Here is a 21,011-nt window from a genome sequence, read left to right on the forward strand (position 1 = left end):
TTTTGTCTCATTTCACTCTTCCCCCTTTTGGTCGAGAAGATTTTCTCAATCCCTTGATGCTGGGTCTCAGCTCATTCTAGAGTTTTTCTCAGTCCCTTGATGCTGAATCTCAGCTCATTCTGGGATTTCTGTCCCACGCTGCCAGGAAGATCCACACCCCTGGGTGTCATGTCCCACGTAGACAGGGGGAGAGTGTTGAGTCTGCTTGCTGTGTTGGCTGGAGAGAGAGAGGCCACATCTGAGCAACAAAAGAGGTTCTCTTGGGGGTGACTCTTAGGCTTAATTTTAAGTAGGCTTGACCTATCCCCTGTGGGGTTAAGTTTCATATGAACAACCCCCAAGACTGGGGGTTCAGCCTATAGCTTTGGTTGTCCACACTGCTTTCGAGAGTATTAAGAATTCAATTTGGGAAAGTTGAGTTTTCCCCCGTTCTCACCATTCCCTGAAGGGGACTTTGCAAATATTTTTCCATTCACTGATCAAATCACTCTGGGATTCATCAGGGCATCACCTGGACAAACCTACAAAATCTCATGCCCTATTTAAGTTTCCAAAACACAAACATTCTTGAAATACAAACATTCTTGACATGGTTAGAATTAGTCACTCACAGTATCATCATACAGTTGTATATTCATTACCATGGTTGTTTTTTTTGAACATGTGCATCTCTCCAGCAAAAGAAATAAAAAAGACAAAGCTCACATATGCCTTAACCCTTACCCTTCCCTCTCATTGACAAATAGTATGTCAATCTACTCAATTTTTTTAACCTTTGTTCCCCCTATTATTTGTTTATTTCTTATCCATATTTTTTACTCATCTGCCCATACCATAGATAAAAGCATCAGAGACAAGGTTTTCACAATCACACTGTCACATTGCAAGAGCTATGTCATTATATAATCATCCAGTAGTGAAACATCACTACTGGAACACAGCTCTATAGTTTCAATTACTTCCCTCTAGTCATTCTAATATGCCATAAACTAAAAAGGGGATATCTATATAATGTGTAAGAATAGCCTCCAGGATAACCTCTCAACTCTGAAATCTTTTAGCCATTGACACTTTATTTTGTCTCCTTTCTTTCTTCCCTCTTTTGTTCTAGAAGGTTTTCTCAATCCTTTGATGCAAATCCCAGCTTATCCTAGGATTTCTGCCCCATGTTACTAGGGAGGTTTACAACCCTGGGAGTCACGCTCCATGTAGAGGAGAGAGGACAGGTTCTCTGGGGGTGACTCTTAGGCTAATTTTAAGTAGGCTTTGGCCTATCCTTTGCAGGGATAAGTTTTGTAGGCACAAACCCCAAGATTGAGAGCTTGGCCCGTTCATTTGGTTGTCCCCACAGTTGCTGGAATTTTATTTTTCTTTTTTGGTTAACTAATTCTGTGACTCACCTATGGGAGTCATGTCCCTCATGGTGGGGAGAAGATAGTGAGTTTATTTTTACAGTTTGACTTAGAGTGAGACTATATTTCAGCAATGAAAGAGGTTTTCTGGAGGGTACTCTTAGGTATTAGTAGGCTTAGCTTTGCTATTACAGATGCAAGTTTCATGAGAGCAAGCCTCAACATCAGTATTAGCTTATTAAATTGGGAGCCCCTATTGCTTAAGAGAATAGTAAGAATTTCCCAGGTGGGGAAGTTTAATGGCTCTACATTTTCATATAGTCTTTTTTTTTTTTTTTTAATTGACAAATCTTCGTGTACATATAGTCCATACATGGCATACAACCAAGGGTTTCTCTCTGCTCTTTTAAGGAACTTGGCAGGTATTTTCTTTTCTTTTTTATTCTAGGTTCCATGTCAAAGCCGAATTATATTATTTAAATGAATTGCTACAGAAAATTTTAATTTTGAAAATTTTTCAGCAAAGTAAAATCTCTAAATATATGAATAACATTTCATTTGCACACATTTAGTTAGCAGAAGTATGGGAATTGTAATATTTCTGTAATATGTTAAGCCATTTTAGTACATCACTTTTACAGGGTGAAAGAACCAATTTATTGCAACATTTCTAAGAGTGAGAAGACTTGAAATGGTGATGGGGCAATCTAAACATTGGTTAAGAGAGCAGCATTGGATTCAGGCTGAGGAGGTGCCAAGATGCTGGCTTAGCAAGGTGCGTGATTTAGTTCGTCCTCCAGAACAGCTACTAAATAACCAGAATCAGTACAGAACAGCTCCTGGGGCCACATCAGTGATCAGACACACAATATACCCAAGTCTGGACCAGCTGGACCAGCTGCGAGCCCCCCCAGAACCATGAGTTCCCCAAGCCGTGGCCGCCGACGCCCTTCCCCCACAGACTTTACCCACAGCAGTGGCTGAGCACAACCAAACGCCAATTGTGGAATTAATTAACAAATCCTAACGACTAAAAATAGGCCTCCAGCTCAGGTGAACTTGGTCAAAGCAGAGGTCGCTCATTTTTGCCCTGGCGCCAAGGGGGCAGGGCTGACGGAAAAAGACGAAAAATAGAAACGGGGTTTATGTGGCTGTGTTTCTACAAAGGCTTGACTGCCTTTGAATACAGCAGCAAGGCTTCTCAGGCTGCGACTGCCCCAGGCGTAGGCAGAAACAAGCTTGTTTGAGGGCTTATCTGGAGCCTGTACCTTCCCCAGGGGAGGGATGAAGCCTAACTCAGGCGGAATCCCTCCCTTAAGAAATTCAGACACTAGGCCTTGATAATTTGAAGCCATTAAAACCAGCCTACAATCTCTCCTCTGTCTCCATCACGCTCCCAGCAGGGAGAGTCTGCTGAAGTTAAAAGTACCGCATCATCTTATACTGGGGGGACCTGCAGACAGACAAGCTCCGCATACTGGGCAGGATAAGAAAAACAGTGCAGAGACTTCACAGGAAAGTCTTTCAACCTGCTGGGTCTCACCCTCAGGGAAAACGAGAATTGAAAAATTCTCCTCTGTTAAACAAAACCTAAGCTAGAGGTCTAGAAAAAGCTGAACTGAATGTCAGAGAACAGACAGACAACAAATTCATCCAGCAAGAAAACCCAAGGTAAAAGAAGTGAAAGCAATCTCAAGAATAAACTAATTAAGGTAATTAAATGCCTAGATGCCAGCAAAAAATAACAAATCACACCAGGAAAATTGAAGATATGGCCCAGTGAAAGGAACAAAACAACAATTCAATGAGGTACAGGAGTTGAAACAATTAATTCAGAATATACGAACAGACATGGAAAACCTCATCAAAAATCAAATCAGTGAACTGAGGGAGGATATAAAGAAGGCAAGAATGAACAAAAAAGAAGAAATCGAAAATCTGAAAAAACAAATCACAGAACTTAGGGAATGAAAGGCACAGTAGAAGAGATGGAAAAAAATTGAAACCTACAATGTTAGATTTCAAGAGGCAGAAGATAGGATTAGAGAACTGGAGGATGGAACATCTGAAATCCAGCAAGCAGAAGAAAATATAGGGAAGAAAATGGAAAAATATGAGCAGGGATTCAGGGAATTGAATGACAATATGAAGTGCACAAATATACGTGTTGTGGGTGTCCCAGAAGGAGAAGAGAAGGGAAAAGGAGGAGAAAAACTAATGGAGGAAATTGTCACTGAAAATTTCCCAACTTTTATGAAAGACTTAAAATTGCAGATCCAAGAAGTGCAGTGTACCCCAAAGAAAATAGATCCAAACAGACGTTCCCAAGACACTTACTAATCAGAATGTCAGAGGTCAAAGAGAAAGAGAGAATCTTGAAAGCAGCAAGAGAAAAACAATCCATCACCTACGAGGAAAGCCCAGTAAGACTATGCGTAGATTTCTCAGCAGAAACTATAGAGGCGAGAAGACGGTGGGATGATATATTTAAATTAGTAAAAGAGAAAAACTGCCAATCATAGATTTTTCAGCAGAAACCATGGAGGCAAGAAGACAGTGGGATGATATATTTATATTACTAAGAGAGAAAAATTGTCAACCAAGAATTCTATATCCAGCAAAATTGTCCTTCAAAAATGAGGGAGAAATTAAAGCATTTTCAGACAAAAAAACTACTGAGAGAATTTGTGACCAGGAGGCCACCTCTGCAAGAAATACAAAGGGAGCACTAGAGACAGATACGAAAAGACAGAAGAGAGAGGTATGGAGATGAGTGTAGAAATGAAGACTTATGAGTAAAGATAAAAAGATGGAAAATTGGATTTGACATATAAAATCCAAAAGGTGAAATGGTAGAAGAAAATACTACCCATATACAATAATAACACTAAATGTTAATGGATTAAACTCCCCAATCAAAAGAAATAGACTGGTAGAATGGATTAAAAAACAGGACCCATCTATATGCTGTCTATAGGAAACACATCATAGCCCCAAGGATAAGCATAAGTTGGAAAAAAGATATTTCATGCAAATAACAATTAGAAAAGAGCAGGAATAGCTGTACTAATATCCAACAAATTAGACTTTAAAATGTAAAAGTTAAAAGAGACAAGAATACTATGTATTAATAAAAGGAACAATTCAACAAGAAGACATAGCAATCATAAATACTTTTATGTGCTGAGCCAGAATGCTTCAAAATACATGCAGCAAACACTGAAAAGAGAAATAGACACATATATCATAATAGTTGGAGACTTCAGTTCACTGCTCTCATCAATGGACAGAACATCTAGACAGAGGATCAATAAAGAAACAGAATTTGAATAATACAATAAATGAGCTAGACTTAACAGACATTTATAGAACATTAAACCCCACCACAGCAGGATACACCTTTTTCAAGTGCTCCTGGATCATTTTCAAAGACAGACCATATGCTAGGTCACAAAGCAAATCTCAATAAATTTAAAAAGATTAAAGTCATACAAAACACTTTCTCAGATCATAAAGGAATGAAGCTGGAAATCAGTAATAGGCAGAGTAGCCGAAAATTCAGAAATATGTGGAGGCTCAACAGCACACTCTTAAACAGCCACTGGGTCAAGGAAGAAATTACAAGAGAAATCAGTACATATCTCGAGGCAATTGAAAATGAAAACACAACATACCAAAATTTCTGGGATGCAGCAAAGGCAGTGCTAAGAGCGAAATTTATTGCCCTAAATGCCTATATCAAAAAAGAAGAAAGGGCAAAAATCGAGGAATTAACTGTCCACTTGGAAGAATTAGAGAAAGAACAGTAAACTAACCCCAAAGCAAGCAAAAGGAAAGAAATAACAAAGGTTTGAGCAGAAATAAATGAAATTGAGAAGATGAAAACAATTGAGAAAATCAACAAAACCAGAAGCTGGTTCTATGAGAAAATCCTAAGATTGATGAACCTTTAGTAAGATTGACAAAAAGAAGAAGAGAGAGGATGCAAATAAATAAGACCAGAAAAGAAAGAGGAGACACAACCATTGAACCCACAGACATAAGAGAAGTAATGAAAGGATACTATGAACAACTTTGGCTAATAAATACAACAATGTAGATGAAATGGACAACTTTCTGGAAAGGCATGAACAACCAACTTTGACTCGAGGAGGAATAGATGACCTCAACAAACCAATCACAAGTGAAGATTGAATCAGTCATTAAGAAGCTTCCCAAAAAGAAAAGTCTAGTACCAGGTGGCTTCACATGTGAATTCTACCGAACATTCAAGAATTAATACCAATCCTGCTCAAACTCTTCAAAAAAATTGAAGAGGAGGGAAAGCTACCTAACTCGTTCTTTGAAGCCAGCATCAACCTCATACCAAAACCAGATAAAAATATTACAAAAAAAGAAAACAACAGGCCAATCTCTCTCATGAATATAGATGCAAAAATCCTCAACAAAATTCTTGCAAATCGAAACCAGCAGCATATTTAAAGAATTATACACCATGACCAAGTAGGTTTCATCCCAGGTATGCAAGGGTGGTTCAACATAAGAAATTCAGTTAATGTAATACACCCTATCAACAAATCAAAGCAGAAAAACCACATGATCATCTCGATTGATGCAGAAAAGGCATTTGACAAACTTCATTGATTTCAGTGAAGTCAAAACACTTCAAAGGATAGGAATAGAAGGGAACTTCGTCAACATGATAAAGGGAATATATGAAAAACCCACAGCTAACATCATCCTCAATGGGGAAAAACGGAAAACTTTGCCCCTAAGATCAGGAACAAGACAAGGATGTCCACTATCACCACTTTTATTCAGCATTGTGCTGGAAGTTCTAGCCAGAGCAATTAGACAAGAAAAAGAAATACAAGGCATCAAAATTGGAAAGGAAGAAGTAAAACTCTCACTGTTTGCAAATGATATGATACAATATGTTGAAAACCCTGAAAAATCCACAGCAAACTAGAGCTAATAAATGAGTACAGCAAAGTGGCAGGTTACAAGATCAACACTCAAAATTATCTGTGGTGCTTCTATATAGTAGTAATGAGTAATCTGAGGGGGAATCAAGAAAAAAATTCCATTTACAAATGCAACCAAAAGAATAAAATATTTAGGAATAAATTTAACTAAAGGGACAAAAGACCTATGCAAAGACAACTACAAGAAATTGTTAAAAGGGATCACAGAAGACCTAAATAGATGGAAGAGCATAAGGTGTTCATGGATTAGAAGACTAAATATAGTTAAGATGTCAATTCTACCTAAATTGATTTACAGATTCAATGCAATACCAATTAAAATCCCCCAAATTTTCTTTTCTGAAATAGAAAATCCAATAACCAAATTTTTTTTTATTAATTAACGGAAAAAAGAAATTAACCCAACATTTAGAAATCATACCATTCTACATATGCAATCAGTAATTCTTAACATCATCACATAGATGCATGATCATCATTTCTTAGTACATTTGCATCGGTTTAGAAGAGCTAGCAACACAACAGAAAAAGATATAGAATGTTAATATAGAGAAAAAAATAAAAGTAATAATAATAGTAAAAAATAAACAAACAAAAAAACCTATAGCTCAGTTGCAGCTTCATTCAGTGTTTTAACATGATTACTTTACAATTAGGTATTATTGTGCTGTCCATTTTTGAGTTTTTGTATCTAGTCCTGTTGCACAGTCTGTATCCCTTCAGCTCCAATTACCCATTATCTTACCCTGTTTCTAACTCCTGCTGGACTCTGTTACCAATGACATATTCCAAGTTTATTCTCGAATGTCAGTTCACATCAGTGGGACCATACAGTATTTGTCCTTTAGTTTTTGGCTAGACTCACTCAGCATAATGTTCTCTAGGTCCATCCATATTATTACATGCTTCATAAGTTTATCCTGTCTTAAAGCTGCATAATATTCCATCGTATGTATATACCACAGTTTGTTTAGCCACTGTTCTGTTGATGGACATTTTGGCTGTTTCCATCTCTTTGCAATTGTAAATAACGCTGCTATAAACATTGGTGTGCAAATGTCCGTTTGTGTCTTTGCCCTTAAGTCCTTTGAGTAGATACCCAGCAATGGTATTCCTGGGTCGTATGGCAATTCTATATTCAGCTTTTTGAGGAACCGCCAAACTGCCTTCCACAGTGGTTGCACCATTTGACATTCCCACCAACAGTGGATAAGTGTGCCTCTTTCTCCGCATCCTCTCCAGCACTTGTCATTTTCTGTTTTGTTGATAATGGCCATTCTGGTGGGTGTGAGATGATATCTCATTGTGGTTTTGATTTGCATTTCTCTAATGGCCAGGGACATTGAGCATCTCTTCATGTGCCTTTTGGCCATTTGTATTTCCTCTTCTGGTAGGTGTCTGTTCAAGTCTTTTTCCCATTTTGTAATTGGGTTGGCTGTCTTTTGTTGTTGAGTTGAACAACTCTTTATAAATTCTGGATACTAGACCTTTATCTGATACGTCGTTTCCAAATATTGTCTCCCATTGTGTAGGCTGTCTTTCTACTTTCTTGATGAAGTTCTTTGATGCACAAAAGTGTTTAATTTTGAGGAGCTCCCAATCATTTATTTCGTTCTTCAGTGCTCTTGCTTTAGGTTTAAGGTCCATAAAACCGCCTCCAACTGTAAGTTTCATAAGATATCTCCCTACATTTTCCTCTAACTGTTTTATGGTCTTAGACCTAATGTTTAGATCTTTGATCCATTTTGAGTTAACTTTTGTATAGGGTGTGAGATATGGGTCTTCTTTCATTCTTTTGCATATGGATATCCAGTTTTCTAGGCACCATTTATTGAAGAGACTGTTCTGTCCCAGGTGAGTTGGCTTGACTCCCTTATCAAAGATCAAATGTCCATAGATGAGAGGGTCTATATCTGAGCACTCTATTCGATTCCATTGGTCGATATATCTATCTTTATGCCAATACCATGCTGTTTTGACCACTGGTTTCATAATATGCCTTAAAGTCAGGCAGCGCGAGACCTCCAGCTTCGTTTTTTTTCCTCAAGATGTTTTTAGCAGTTCGGGGCACCCTGCCCCTCCAGATAAATTTGCTTATTGGTTTTTCTATTTCTGAAAAATAAGTTGTTGGGATTTTGATTGGTATTGCATTGAATCTGTAAATCAATTTAGGTAGGATAGACATCTTAACTATATTTAGTCTTCCAATCCATGAACTCGGTATGCCCTTCCATCTATTTAGGTCTTCTGTGATTTCTTTTAACAGTTTTTTGTAGTTTTCTTTGTATAGGTTTTTTGTCTCTTTAGTTAAATTTATTCCTAGGTATTTTACTCTTTTAGTTGCAATTGTAAATGGGATTCGTTTCAAAAATATGGAACACTTCACGAATTTGCGTGTCATCCTTGCGCAGGGGCCATGCTAATCTTCTCTGTATCGTTCCAATTTTAGTATATGTGCTGCCGAAGCGAGCACCCAATAACCAAATTTATCTGGAAGGGGAGGGTGCCCCAAATAGCTAAAAGTATCCTGAGAAAAAAAAAATGAAGTTGGAGGTCTCATGCTACCTGACTTTAAGGCGTATTTTGAAGCTACAGTGGTCAAAACAGCATGGTACTGGCATAAAAATAGATATATTGACCAATGGAATCAAATAGAGTGTTCAGATATAGACCCTCTCATCTATGGAAAATTGATCTTTGATAAGGCAGTCAAGCCAACTCACCTGGGATAGAACAGTCTCTTCAATAAATGGTGCCTAGAGAACAAGTTATCCTTATGCAAAGGAATGAAAGAAACCCATATCTCGCACCTTATACAGAAGTTAACTCAAAATGAATCAAAGACCTAAACCTTGGATCTAAGACCATAAAACTGTTGGAAGAAAATGTAGGGAAATATCTCATAAATCTTATACTTAGAGGCGGCTTTATAGACCTTACACCCAAAACAAGAGCATTGAAGAAATAAATAAATAAATGGGAATTCCTCAATATTAAACACTTTTGTACATCAAAGAACTTTCTCAAGAAAGTGAAAAGACAGCCTATACAATGGGAGACAATATTTGGAAACAGTGTATCAGATAAAGATCTAGTATCTAGAATTTATAAAGAGATTGTTCAGCTCAATAACAAAAAGACAGCCAAACCAATTACAAAATGGGCAAAAGACTTGAGCAGAAACTTCTCATAAGAGGAAATGCAAATGGCCAAAAGGCGCATGAAGAGATGCTCAACTTCCCTGGCTATTAGAGAAATGCAAATCAAAACCACAATGAGATATCATCTCATACCCACCAGAATGGCCATTATCAATAAAACAGAAAATGATCAAGTGCTGGAGAGGATGTGGAGAAAGAGGCACACTTATCCATTGTTGCTGGGAATGTCAAATGGCACAACTGCTGTGAAAGGCAGTTTGGCCACTCCTCAAAAAGTTAAGTATAGAATTGCCATATGACCCTGCAATACTAGGGATCTACTCTGAGGACATGAGGGCAAGGACACAAACGGACATTTGCACACCAATGTTTATAGCAGCATAATTTACAATTGCGAATAGATGGAAACAGCCAAAATGTCCATCAACAGATGAGTGGCTAAACAAACTGTGGTATATACATAAGATGGAATATTATGCAGCTGTGGGACAGAATAGTTATGAAGTATGTAACAACATGGATGAACCTTAAGGACAGTATGCTGAGTGAAATTAGCCAGAAACAAAAGGACAAATACTGTATGGTCTCACTGATATGAACTGATATTAGTGAATAAACTTCGAGAATTTTGTTGGTAACAGAGACCATCAGGAGATAGAAATAGGTTAAGATATTAGGTAATTGGAGCTGAAGGGATACAAACTGTGCAACAGGACTGAATGTAAAAACTCAGAAATGGACAGCACAATGCCACCTAACTGTAATACAATTATGTTAAACACTGAATGAGGCTGAATGTGAGAATGATAGAGGGAGGAGTGCTGGGGGCACAAATGAAATCAGAAAGAAAAATAGATGATAAAGACTGAGATGGTTTAATTTGGGAATGCCTAGAGTGTATAATATTAGTGACTAAATGTACAAATTTTAAAAATGTTTTTGCATGAGGAAGACCAAAGGAATGCCATTATTGCAGGATGCTGAAAATAGATGGTAATCAATATTTTAAAATTTCAACTTCTGTGTGAGACTAAAGCAAAAAGTATTTATTTGGTACAAAATTTATATTTTGACTAAGTGCATTTCTTAATATAACTTATGTAGACTGCTTAATTGAACAGCACAAGTACATGCAACTTTGAGTAGGACATGAGATTTTGTTTGTTTGTTCACAGTGATGCTCCAATAAATCCCAGAGTGATTTGAATAGTGAATAAAAAAGTATTTGCAAAGTCCCCTTCGGGGAATAGTGAGAAAGGGGGAAAATTCAGCTTTCCCAAGTTGAGTTCTTGATATTCTCACAAGCAGTGTGGACAACCAAAGCTGTAGGCTGAGCCCCCAATCTTGGGGTTGTTTCATATGAAACAACCCCACAAAGGATAGGTCAAGCCAACTTAAAATTAGGCCTAAGAATCACCCCTAAGAAAACCTCTTTTGTTGCTTAGATGTGGCTTGGATATGGCTGAGAGATTCCAAACAGTCGAGAGGTTATCTGGAGGTTATTCTTACACATTAAATAGATATCACCTTGGTAGTCAAGATGTAATGGAGAGGCTGGAGGGAGCTGCCTGAAAATGTAGAGCTGTGTTCCAGTAGCCACGTTTCTTTCTTTCTTTCTTTTCTTCCTTCCTTCCTTCCTTCCTTCCTTCCTTCCTTCCTTCCTTCCTTCCTTCCTTCCTTCCTTCCTTCCTTCCTTCCTTCCTTCCTTCCTTCCTTCCTTCCTTCCTTCCTTCCTTCCTTCCTTCCTTCCTTCCTTCCTTCCTTCCTTCCTTCCTTCCTTCCTTCCTTCCTTCCTTCCTTCCTTCCTTCCTTCCTTCCTTCCTTCCTTCCTTCCTTCCTTCCTTCCTTCCTTCCTTCCTTCCTTCCTTCCTTCCTTCCTTCCTTCCTTCCTTCCTTCCTTCCTTCCTTCCTTCCTTCCTTCCTTCCTTCCTTCCTTCCTTCCTTCCTTCCTTCCTTCCTTCCTTCCTTCCTTCCTTCCTTCCTTCCTTCCTTCCTTCCTTCCTTCCTTCCTTCCTTCCTTCCTTCCTTCCTTCCTTCCTTCCTTCCTTCCTTCCTCCCTCCCTCCCTCCCTCCCTCCCTCCCTCCCTCCCTCCCTCCCTCCCTCCCTCCCTCCCTCCCTCCCTCCCTCCCTCCCTCCCTCCCTCCCTCCCTCTCCCTCTCTCTTTCCTCTCTTTCCTCTCTTTCATTTTTAATCTTTTCAGTTTATTTTAAATACCAAAAAACATAAAGAAAATGTAACCATTCCCTATTTTGATCATTCCGTTCTCTAGTAGCCATGTTTCTTGATGATGATTGTATAATGATATCTCTTTCACAGTGTGGCGGTGTGATTGTGAAAACCTGTGTCTGATGTTCCTTTTATCTACCTTGTCAACAGACGAGTAGAGCATATGTAATAAAAATAAATAATAAGGGGAACAAATGTTAAAATAAATTTTGTTTGAAATGCTAGTGATCAATGAAAGGGAGGGTAAGGGGCATGGTATGTATAAATTTTTTTGTTTTTATTTGGTTTCTTTTTCTGAATCGATGCAAATGTTCCAAGAAATGATCATGATGATGAATATTCAACTATGTGATGATATTGTGGATAAAAAGAGAGCAGCGTTGATTATGACAGATTTTCATAAAATATAACTTTTTATATCTATATAGGATTTGTAGTCAGCTGTGACACAAACACAGTTCACTTTTATGAACCCACAATTTTTGTGTCCATTTAGGGCTTGTAGGCAGCAATGGCTACAAACCAACTTTTTCATTCTAGGAGTATGTTAGTTCACAAAATTAACATAATTGCAAGACTGCTCTGTGGTAGTAGAGGTCAGTATAGTCTATTGCTAAGATATTCTTAAAGATATGGGAACTATTTAAAAACCCTTGGGGCCCTGTGTAAGTGAGCAGGGTGGAAATTTTATCCAACGTCCCTGGGTTTAAAAACAAATAGATGTTCAGAGTCATGGTGAAGTGGTATTTTTAAAAAAAGGCATTTTTAAAACTTAAAACTTGAATGTAAGCATGGCTATCTCAAGGGATAGCCCATACAGACTTGAGGATCTCCTCTGGGCTGCGGATAGGCCTTAGTTTAATAGGGGCCTCAGAGCAAATAAAGGAGTTAACAATAGCTGGATTTGTTCATCTTAAGGGGGCCCCCAGGGAGTGAAGAAGTTCTGTCTTAAAAACAGTGGGGCAGTCAGGGATAATGAGAAATTAATGGGACCCTAAAATGTCTACAAGCTTACAAAATAGAGGTGTAATGAAGGGTCTAGTTTTGGCTTTACCATCAACTCCTATAACCAGGCTAGTCCAAGTAGAGGTTCAGTATAGTGTAAATGGCTTGATTATTTAATTAAGATATCAATAATCTTACCTGCCATATCAAGTGTCACTCAAGGCTCCTTAGGTTGATGGTTAGATGTGAGGTTAGCAGAGCCATACATGGCTTCAGATACCTTTGGCCCTTATATTTTTGGGGGTGCATTGCCCGGGTATTGAACCCAGGTCTCCCACATGAAAGGTGAGCAGTTTAACCACTGAACTGCCTGTGCACCCTTGACCCTTTTTTATTTGCTGCGGCTGGGGCTCTAGGAACTGTGTCGTACACCCCCCCCCATCCTCCCTCCTTTGGAAGATGGTGGAGTCCGTAGCCTGGGGCCCAGGCTGGTGGCCCTTGGGGCTTGGCCCCAGAGTTGGGGGTTGTTTCAAGGTTTCTGCCACTCTCTTTGCCAGTGGCCCTCAGACACACAGTTGAAGCAAGATGCTTGAGGCTTGGAGCCAAGACTCAGTTGAGCTTGAGGTGGTAGGGTGCTTTTTTTCTTTCCTCTTTTAAAGAATTTATTTTATACTTCCAACACACAGCATGGCATTTGAAAACACTGACAGATAACTCTGTGATAAGATAAAGCAAAGAAAAATTGTTTATCTTATTAGAAACAAGATACAACTTCATTTTATAGTCTTCAAAATTAATGTTCTTTCATAATCTAACAATATATATATTCATGAAACAGTCTGCAGGCAACTACTGCTTAAGAAAGAACACTCTTAAGTAGATATGAATGTCCTAAATTGTTTTTTAGGTGTGAATTTTACAATCATTACTTCTATTAGCAGTAACAGTGGAGTTGGAGAGTATTTGCCTTCTCTAAGCTGCATGGGGAGAACCACCAATAAGGTGGTAGAACTTGTAGCCCTTTCCAAGGCCTGCATTTCCCTGTGTTTGTGGTCTTGCTTGGTGATCCACTGGGTGTCAGGATTTCTTCTGATAGCTTTATGGAATCGATACAATGAGAATAACCTCAAAGGAAGTTTATGTGGAATCTTCACCAACCCAGTAGGAATTTGGGACTCAACAGACTGAAGGCTTTGAGCAAATTTCAGATGGTTAATATCCATGATGGACAGGCTTCTATAGATTGCACCCTTAGGAACTGGGTGTATAGCCACCATGGTGTACTCAAATCCTATAGATTACATAACCTTGCACGGCCTTATATCCCATTCTGTGCACTTTGTCAAAACGGGGAGCCCTGTCAAGTGCAGAGAGCTGGTGCTGCTGCCAGCAACAGACCCTCAGAAGAAATGTATCACACATCGCACTGCTTCTTCCCCCATAGATCCCATATGTACTTACAAGCACTCATCTTGGCTTACCTGATGGCTGCCACCACATAAAAAGTGGCAGGGCACTTTTAACAGTGAACATAATAAGCTGAGACTATTCTCCATGTTTCTACTTACCTCTCTGCCTTCTCTTCCTCCTTGACTTTGTCCAGTCCAAATAGTCAGAGAGAAGTATCTCTTAGCTGGCTAGCAGATATGTTACCAGATTCAGCTTCCTAGATTCCTAGCCATGATATGAGAAAGAATTCAAGGGCACAGCACAACAGAATAATCAGGTAGAAAGTTTACTAAAAATGCATGCGAGAGAATATGTGGGCATTCTCACAAGGAAAGAAGGGTGAGACGCAAGAGACTAAGGCTAAAATTTAATGTGAAAATTTAAACTACATTTTAAAGGAATCAACCTTGAAAATACTGATTGGTTCAGAATGGTTTTATGGAAAAATGAACCTTCAACAAAAACTTGGCATTGATTGTGAATGCTCCATGGTTTGGGGGCAAAGGAACAAAGGACTTTTGACGGGTATTTTCTCTTCCTCTTCTTGAGAAGATGTGGGCAGAGAACTGCTCTGATATCTTCATTAAACACTGTTTTGAGGGCCCACTGTGCTAAATACTCCAGGTATTTTATAGCACTGATTTCCTTCACCCTGGCTAACCCCTGTGGTTAGGTGATAAGGGTCAGCCTCTTAATCTTCATCTTCTCAGTTGTGTCTTTAAGTTCAATTCCCACTAGGATGATGAGAGAATTGGGGCAGTAGTGTTGCCTTTCAGGATACGACTTTTTCAAATGATGCAACGCACAAAAAGGAAAAGCAAATTAACAATACGTTTGTTTGTGAGTAGGATAAGGGTCATAAAATGGCAAAATCTTCTTGTACAGCTTTATCCCATTAGCCTACATTTACTGGCTTTCCATCTACCATAACATTGGCAGGATTGTCAAAAAAGTGGGAATGTATTCTTCAGGAATTTCTCATTGGTTTTGTAATTGATCACTAAGGTATTTTTACCTACAGCTCCGTCTCCTACATCAGGACTCTTGGCTGTGTGCAGCTGTGGTGGCAACCAGGCCCTGAGGCAAAGAGCTTGGTGGGCTTGAGGTACTGGGTATGGGGACTGCTACTGTCCATGCCACCAGGCCCTCAGTGCTCTGGGAGCCAAAGCCCAGCAGCAGCTACCACCCAAAACTGCAGGAAAACCACAGAGAAACAGGAAATGAATTTAATCATTTCAGTTATCTTGTCTTCAGGTTAGCTCGTCCTTCTGTTCAAATATACTGTTTAATTCCTCAAGTGAGATTTTCATTTCGATTACTGTAATTTTAGCTCTGAAATTTTCTTTTTGGTTCCTATTTATAATTTCTGTCTTGTTATTTTGTTCAGACAGTCTTTTCTTAATTTTGTGTAGTACTTTGTTCATGATTTCCTTTAGCTCATTGAACATAATTGGTAATGCTTTTGGCTAATAGCTTTGATGTATCATCAGGGATGTTTTCTGGTAAATTCTTTTTTACCTGAGAATGGGCCATACTCCTGTTTCTGCATGTGATTTTCAACTTTTTTTTTTTATTAAGAACTGGACATTCTAACTTATATTTTGTTTTTTAACTCTGGAAGTCACATTCTCCCAATCCTCTGGGATTACTTTTTTATTTTTCCCCCTATCATGAGGGCTGCGGCCATCAGTTTGTTATTTTCCCCAACTGTATCTGTTACGAAGGGCAAAAAGGAAAGGAAAAAGAATGTACTGTGTCTATAAGACTCCTCGGTCAATTCTGAGGGAAATTGAAAGAACAGCCATCTTCGGTGTTTGTCCCCCAGTGATCAAAAGCAGGAGTCAGAAGCAGTGATCAGTGATCTGACCACATACCCCTGGTTTTTTGAGTACTTAATCCTTGTTTCCTACCATGGCACTAGCCAGCTACACCAAAGTTGTGCTGCAGGACCCCCAGTCTGCCTCTTGTTTGTGGATAGGGCGTAGTAACCACTACAGGAAGATTAAAATTCACTGATACTTAGTCCAGTTCACCAGCCTCTTCATCCAGCTCTTCTCTGAATGTTGCTGTTATTTCATTAGAGTTCCAAAATGGTTATTTCAGACAATTCTTGCCAGTTGTTCAGTAATTGTTTTGGTAGAAGAAATAATTCCTGGAGCTTTCTATTCCACCATCTTCCCAGAATCCTCTTCTTCTTCAGTGTTTTTATTTCCACCACCTGTAACTTTCATTTTCCCTTCAAAATTACTCAATAAGATTTAGTTTTCATAACATTTTCCTCTTTTTTGATAGCTCTCAATATCAAAAGACAGCCAGGGGGTCGTATTGAGAAATACTATGCTTTTGTTGTTTTGTTTTTTCTTTGAAGGGGGGAATGGCCTTATCCTAAATAAAGATGGAGATTTATTTCATATCAGTATTTTATGAAAGGCATAGATCAGAATTTTACCCAAGGGAATGTTATAGCAAAAATTATGTAAGTAGACTTATTCCAAACTGTATAAAGGAGGCTTAATAAACTTAATTCCAACTACATATGCCCATAATGGGTTGACTTTTCCACTTGTATTCCTATTTTAATTATCATTGTTTGAATGCTCATAGGATAAATATTTTGGATGTGTTTTATGTAGCCTACATTACCTCTAGTAGATATTTTAATATTCTTAATAATACCATTATCTTAATTTTCAGTAAATTGACATCTCTCAATGAAGAGTATACCAAAAATAAAACTGAGTATGAGGAAGCCCAGAATGCCATTGTTAAAGAAATTGTCAACATTTCTTCAGGTAAATTTAAAGGAACCAATACATTAAATGTTGTGTATGTGACCTGCTTTTTAGTAAAAGAAAAAACAAAGATATTTGAAGACTGTTTTTTAAAGAGCCATTACAGACTGTAACTAATATGTTATGCTATCTATAAAATAATACATGCTGCATTGAGGTAGGAGAAGTAAGTGGAAATTGCTCTTATATACATAAAGATGAGCTAGTGCAGGCAAAGATGGGAATACCCTGAAAAACATGGACACACAGAAAAGCACAAAACTTATACTATAGTAATAAGGAAAGGAAACACAGCTACAAGGCACTAGTATCTTAGATTATATGCTGGCTCATGTTCTAGGTTACGGAAATACTACTGAAAAGCAAATATAATTGCACACGAGTTCTTTTTGATTTTTGTGTGCCAATTTACAGATTTTTGGAATCCGTTCTAGAGGCACAGTTTGAGATATTTGTCTTCTTATAATTACCCTATATGATTAAGGGGAACACATAATTTGGCACTATGACATTGCCTTTAGAATGGAATGAATGTTTGGCACAGGGCAGTTGATGCTGTTACCTAAGAAGGTTTTGCCCATCTGTGCTAGATTGACTGTAATCTTTATTGTGCCTTTCAAAAATATACTAAAGAACCACCATAACCAAATGACCAAGTTAACATCACCAGTAATTGGGCAGATACCATTATATTCTTCTTGATGAAATTTAGGACAGACACATCATCACCTTTGCAGTATTCTTGACAGAATTGTTTAATCAAATTATAAACAAAAGGGAAAAATCTTTCTAAAATAAAGAAATCATGGTTAGAACTTTGGTGTGCAGTTTAAGTGTTTTGAAGGTTTTTTATTGTGGGACATTTGTTTAAGATTGAACTCTTAAAAAACCCTCCATGGACCATCTTTGATTGGATCTGGGATTAGAGTTGGGGGATAAAGGACTTTCTTGGACAAAGTTTCATGTGAGACAATATAATAATAGTGTCATTTCTTGAATGTGTTAATGACATTGTGATTAAGTAGAAGGATGTCCTTGTTCTCAGGTTATACATGCCGAATTATTTAGGGCTAGAATTTTGAAAAAGGAATTTTCTTGAAATTTTCCTCGTAAATCAGAAGTAAACATAAATGCTAGAGGAATTTATTTTAATACATTTTGGTGTTGAGATGAATGACACTGATTTGTAAAGATTACATTTTCTTTGGTGGGATCAGATAAGTGTAGCGTGGTAATCTTCTAGGTGAATTATGTACTTAAGTCTGTATTGCATTCTAAAGGACCATGTTAAGCACCATAATATTTTTTAAATAAATCAACTAATATTCATTAAATAGCAAGCATGTAGAAAGTGTTAGATTTAAATACTTAAGTTGAATCTTTTTTTTTTTTTTTTTTTTTTTTTTTGAGAGGGAGGAAGGGAAGGAAAGACAGAGAGAAGGAAGGAAGGATGGAAGGGAGGAAGAAAGGGAAACATCTTTTAAACATTTTCTTGTTTTATTGTATTTTGTTTGTTTGTTTGTTTTTTACATGGGCTGGGGCCGGGAATCGAACCGAGGTCCTCCGGCATGGCAGGCAAGCACTTTGCCCGCTGAGCCACCGCGGCCCGCCCTGAATCTTTTATATTTGGAGTCAACCTGAATAAAAGAAACTTTGGTCTAATGTACACATTATTTAAAAATGTAATGGATAGGGGTTTTTTTTTGCAGTTTTCTGTTTTGCTGTTAAGCAAGGAAAGTCGGATAACGAAAGATGCCAAGTATAGACTCTTAATCAAGAGGCTTTTTAGTTTCTCTTTTATTATAAATCTCCTTTTGTCATTAAGTTAGAAAAGTTTCCATTTTAAAGTAATTATTGTAATTACTTTTGCTAAACTAACCTCGTAGGTTCCTATTGCTGTGTGATAGGGTAGAATGAACTCTTCCTTTGCTCTTTTTGTCCTTTGTTTTAAAATTTGAATTCTGTGTTTGGTGAAAAGGGAATAAATGTTTAAAATGTGGTAAAAGAAATGTAAGAGGATTATTTGTACCTGGTCATTCATAACTTACATTTTTTAATATTTTGAAACAATTTATTGCTTCTGTGGGAAGTAAGGGAATTGAAGAGGGGCCATTTCCTGCCATTTGTTTAAACTTCATAATTTTGTGTTTTCCTTAAATACAGCTTTCTCTTGAAAGTCCTTTGAAGCTTCTAACATGATTCTGTGATAGTGCTACATAATGCATGGGTCTGTTATACCAATCCTTCCAACTTATTACAATTTTAGAATTTATTCTGAAGATTTTGACAACTTTTATTGCCTCTCTGTGCTTTGTCTGGCATACATCAGGTACTTTTGGTACATAATAGCTTTTGGTTTCATTGCTCTAGCAGAGAATCTTGTTGAAGGCATTTTAAGTGACAATTAAGGATCTAAATTTATGCTAAAATTCATGTATGTTTCATTCTGATGAGAAAAAAATACTTCAAATAATTTTTCAGTCAGTTTTGTACATGCACTGGTCTTGACAGTCACATTACAGCTTACTGCCAGGTACTTGTACATTTCTTATGATGAATGTGAGCTGCCATCTTGTTTCAGATTCTTAAAATTTAAAAAAAGGTGTCTTAAAATTGAAGGTGTACCTCAAAGATCACTGCACTGTGCTTTTTCTAACCTTATCTATTTTGAAGGCTTCTTTGTCTTTTTTTGGAGGTTAAGCTCTCATTTCTTTATAAGCAGCTATATAATTTAATATAATACTGGATTTTGTTAGGAAGCATACCACACCCCTTCTGTTTGTGGAATCTGTTCACAGTGGAGGAGGACATAATGCATTTTAAGCTCATGTTGACTTTTAAGTGTTCCTTTCAAGTTTCATTATGGCAAATTCCTGTTGATTTTTTTTAAGTGTATAAATTAGGAAGTAGATTTTAGATTCCCAAATGAGGGAGTTAAATTTATTCTTGTTGCTGCTTATATCTATTTTTTATGATTTGGTATTTTCATACACATTTCCTCTTTATTTTTACACAGGCTATGTAGAACCAATGCAGACACTCAATGATGTATTAGCTCAGCTGGATGCTGTTGTCAGCTTTGCTCATGTGTCAAACGGAGCACCTATTCCATATGTACGCCCAGTCATTTTGGAGAAAGGACAAGGAAGAATTATATTGAAAGCATCCAGACATGCTTGTGTTGAAGTTCAAGATGAAGTTGCATTTATTCCAAATGATGTTCACTTTGAAAAAGATAAACAGATGTTTCACATCATTACAGGTAAAAACCTTGATTATTGTCTTTTGGGGGTTGAAGTTCCCTTTTTATATTAGAGTAGAAAAAAAGTGGATTTAAAGTTGATGAAGGTATCCAGTCTTAACATTAGAAAAAACAAACATGTTATTTATGTTAGTAATATAGTAACATTTGGATTAGAGAGACAATTTGGAGGATGAAAACAGCTTAGAAGAGAATATTGTATTCATATGAAACTCCTGTTCCTGGGATTCAGAACCCTTGAAAAAATCCTTACCTTTAAGCCAGTTACCAATAGTGAGAGCATTGAAGGTCAGATCTCAATGACCTCAGCTTAGGGCAGCAACTCTGTTTAAGATATGGCACTGTTTTCATGCCAAGTTTTTTTTTTTTAATGACTTGAGTATAGACTAGTGTAACATGTATCAGACTCAGGTGTTTTGTGAGATTTTAACCAGATTCTGGGAAACAAAGAGGGGAGCAGAGCTTTGGGCAAATATATTTGGGAAGTAGTTGGGTTGTATTCTATGCTCTTCTCCCAAACAGATTTTCAAATTGTTCATATAATCTAACCCAAATAAATAAGCTCACATTTTTCAAAGAATGGTCATGTCTTAGAGCTTTGGTGTGGAATTTAAGTGTTTTGAGCGGTTTTACCATATTGGTTCATTCAGTTCATCTGTAGCACCATTTCATAATGCGTGACATTGTTTATTTAGGCCTGCACTAAGTTTCTGGAAGTCACATTATCCTGCTTGCAGTTATGTTTTCTCTGGCTGGCCTTCTTAAAATCTAGCTTTGTCTCCCAGTATTTGGAGGAACTTAGTCCACATCTTTGGTCAGCTTATGGTTCTGCTTCCAC

General features: G+C 37.6%; 1 protein-coding gene and 1 non-coding gene across 2 annotated transcripts in view; one reads left to right on the top strand and one right to left on the bottom strand.

The window, feature by feature from the left end:
• The window catches only part of MSH2 (mutS homolog 2), a 146,880-nt gene that overhangs the window by 109,429 nt on the left and 16,440 nt on the right, over positions 1 to 21,011 (top strand). Inside the window, exons 11-12 of the mRNA XM_077134163.1 lie at positions 16,814 to 16,911; positions 19,928 to 20,173. Of these exons, the coding sequence (XP_076990278.1) occupies positions 16,814 to 16,911; positions 19,928 to 20,173 (344 nt within the window). The remainder of the gene's footprint in view (positions 1 to 16,813; positions 16,912 to 19,927; positions 20,174 to 21,011) is intronic.
• LOC143661840 (U6 spliceosomal RNA) lies at positions 8,704 to 8,810 on the bottom strand. Its single transcript, XR_013164878.1, has one exon. It is a non-coding gene; the product is annotated as a U6 spliceosomal RNA (small nuclear RNA).

The sequence above is a fragment of the Tamandua tetradactyla genome, chromosome 17, assembly GCF_023851605.1.
Source record: "Tamandua tetradactyla isolate mTamTet1 chromosome 17, mTamTet1.pri, whole genome shotgun sequence".
In the NCBI taxonomy this organism is placed as follows: domain Eukaryota; kingdom Metazoa; phylum Chordata; class Mammalia; order Pilosa; family Myrmecophagidae; genus Tamandua; species Tamandua tetradactyla.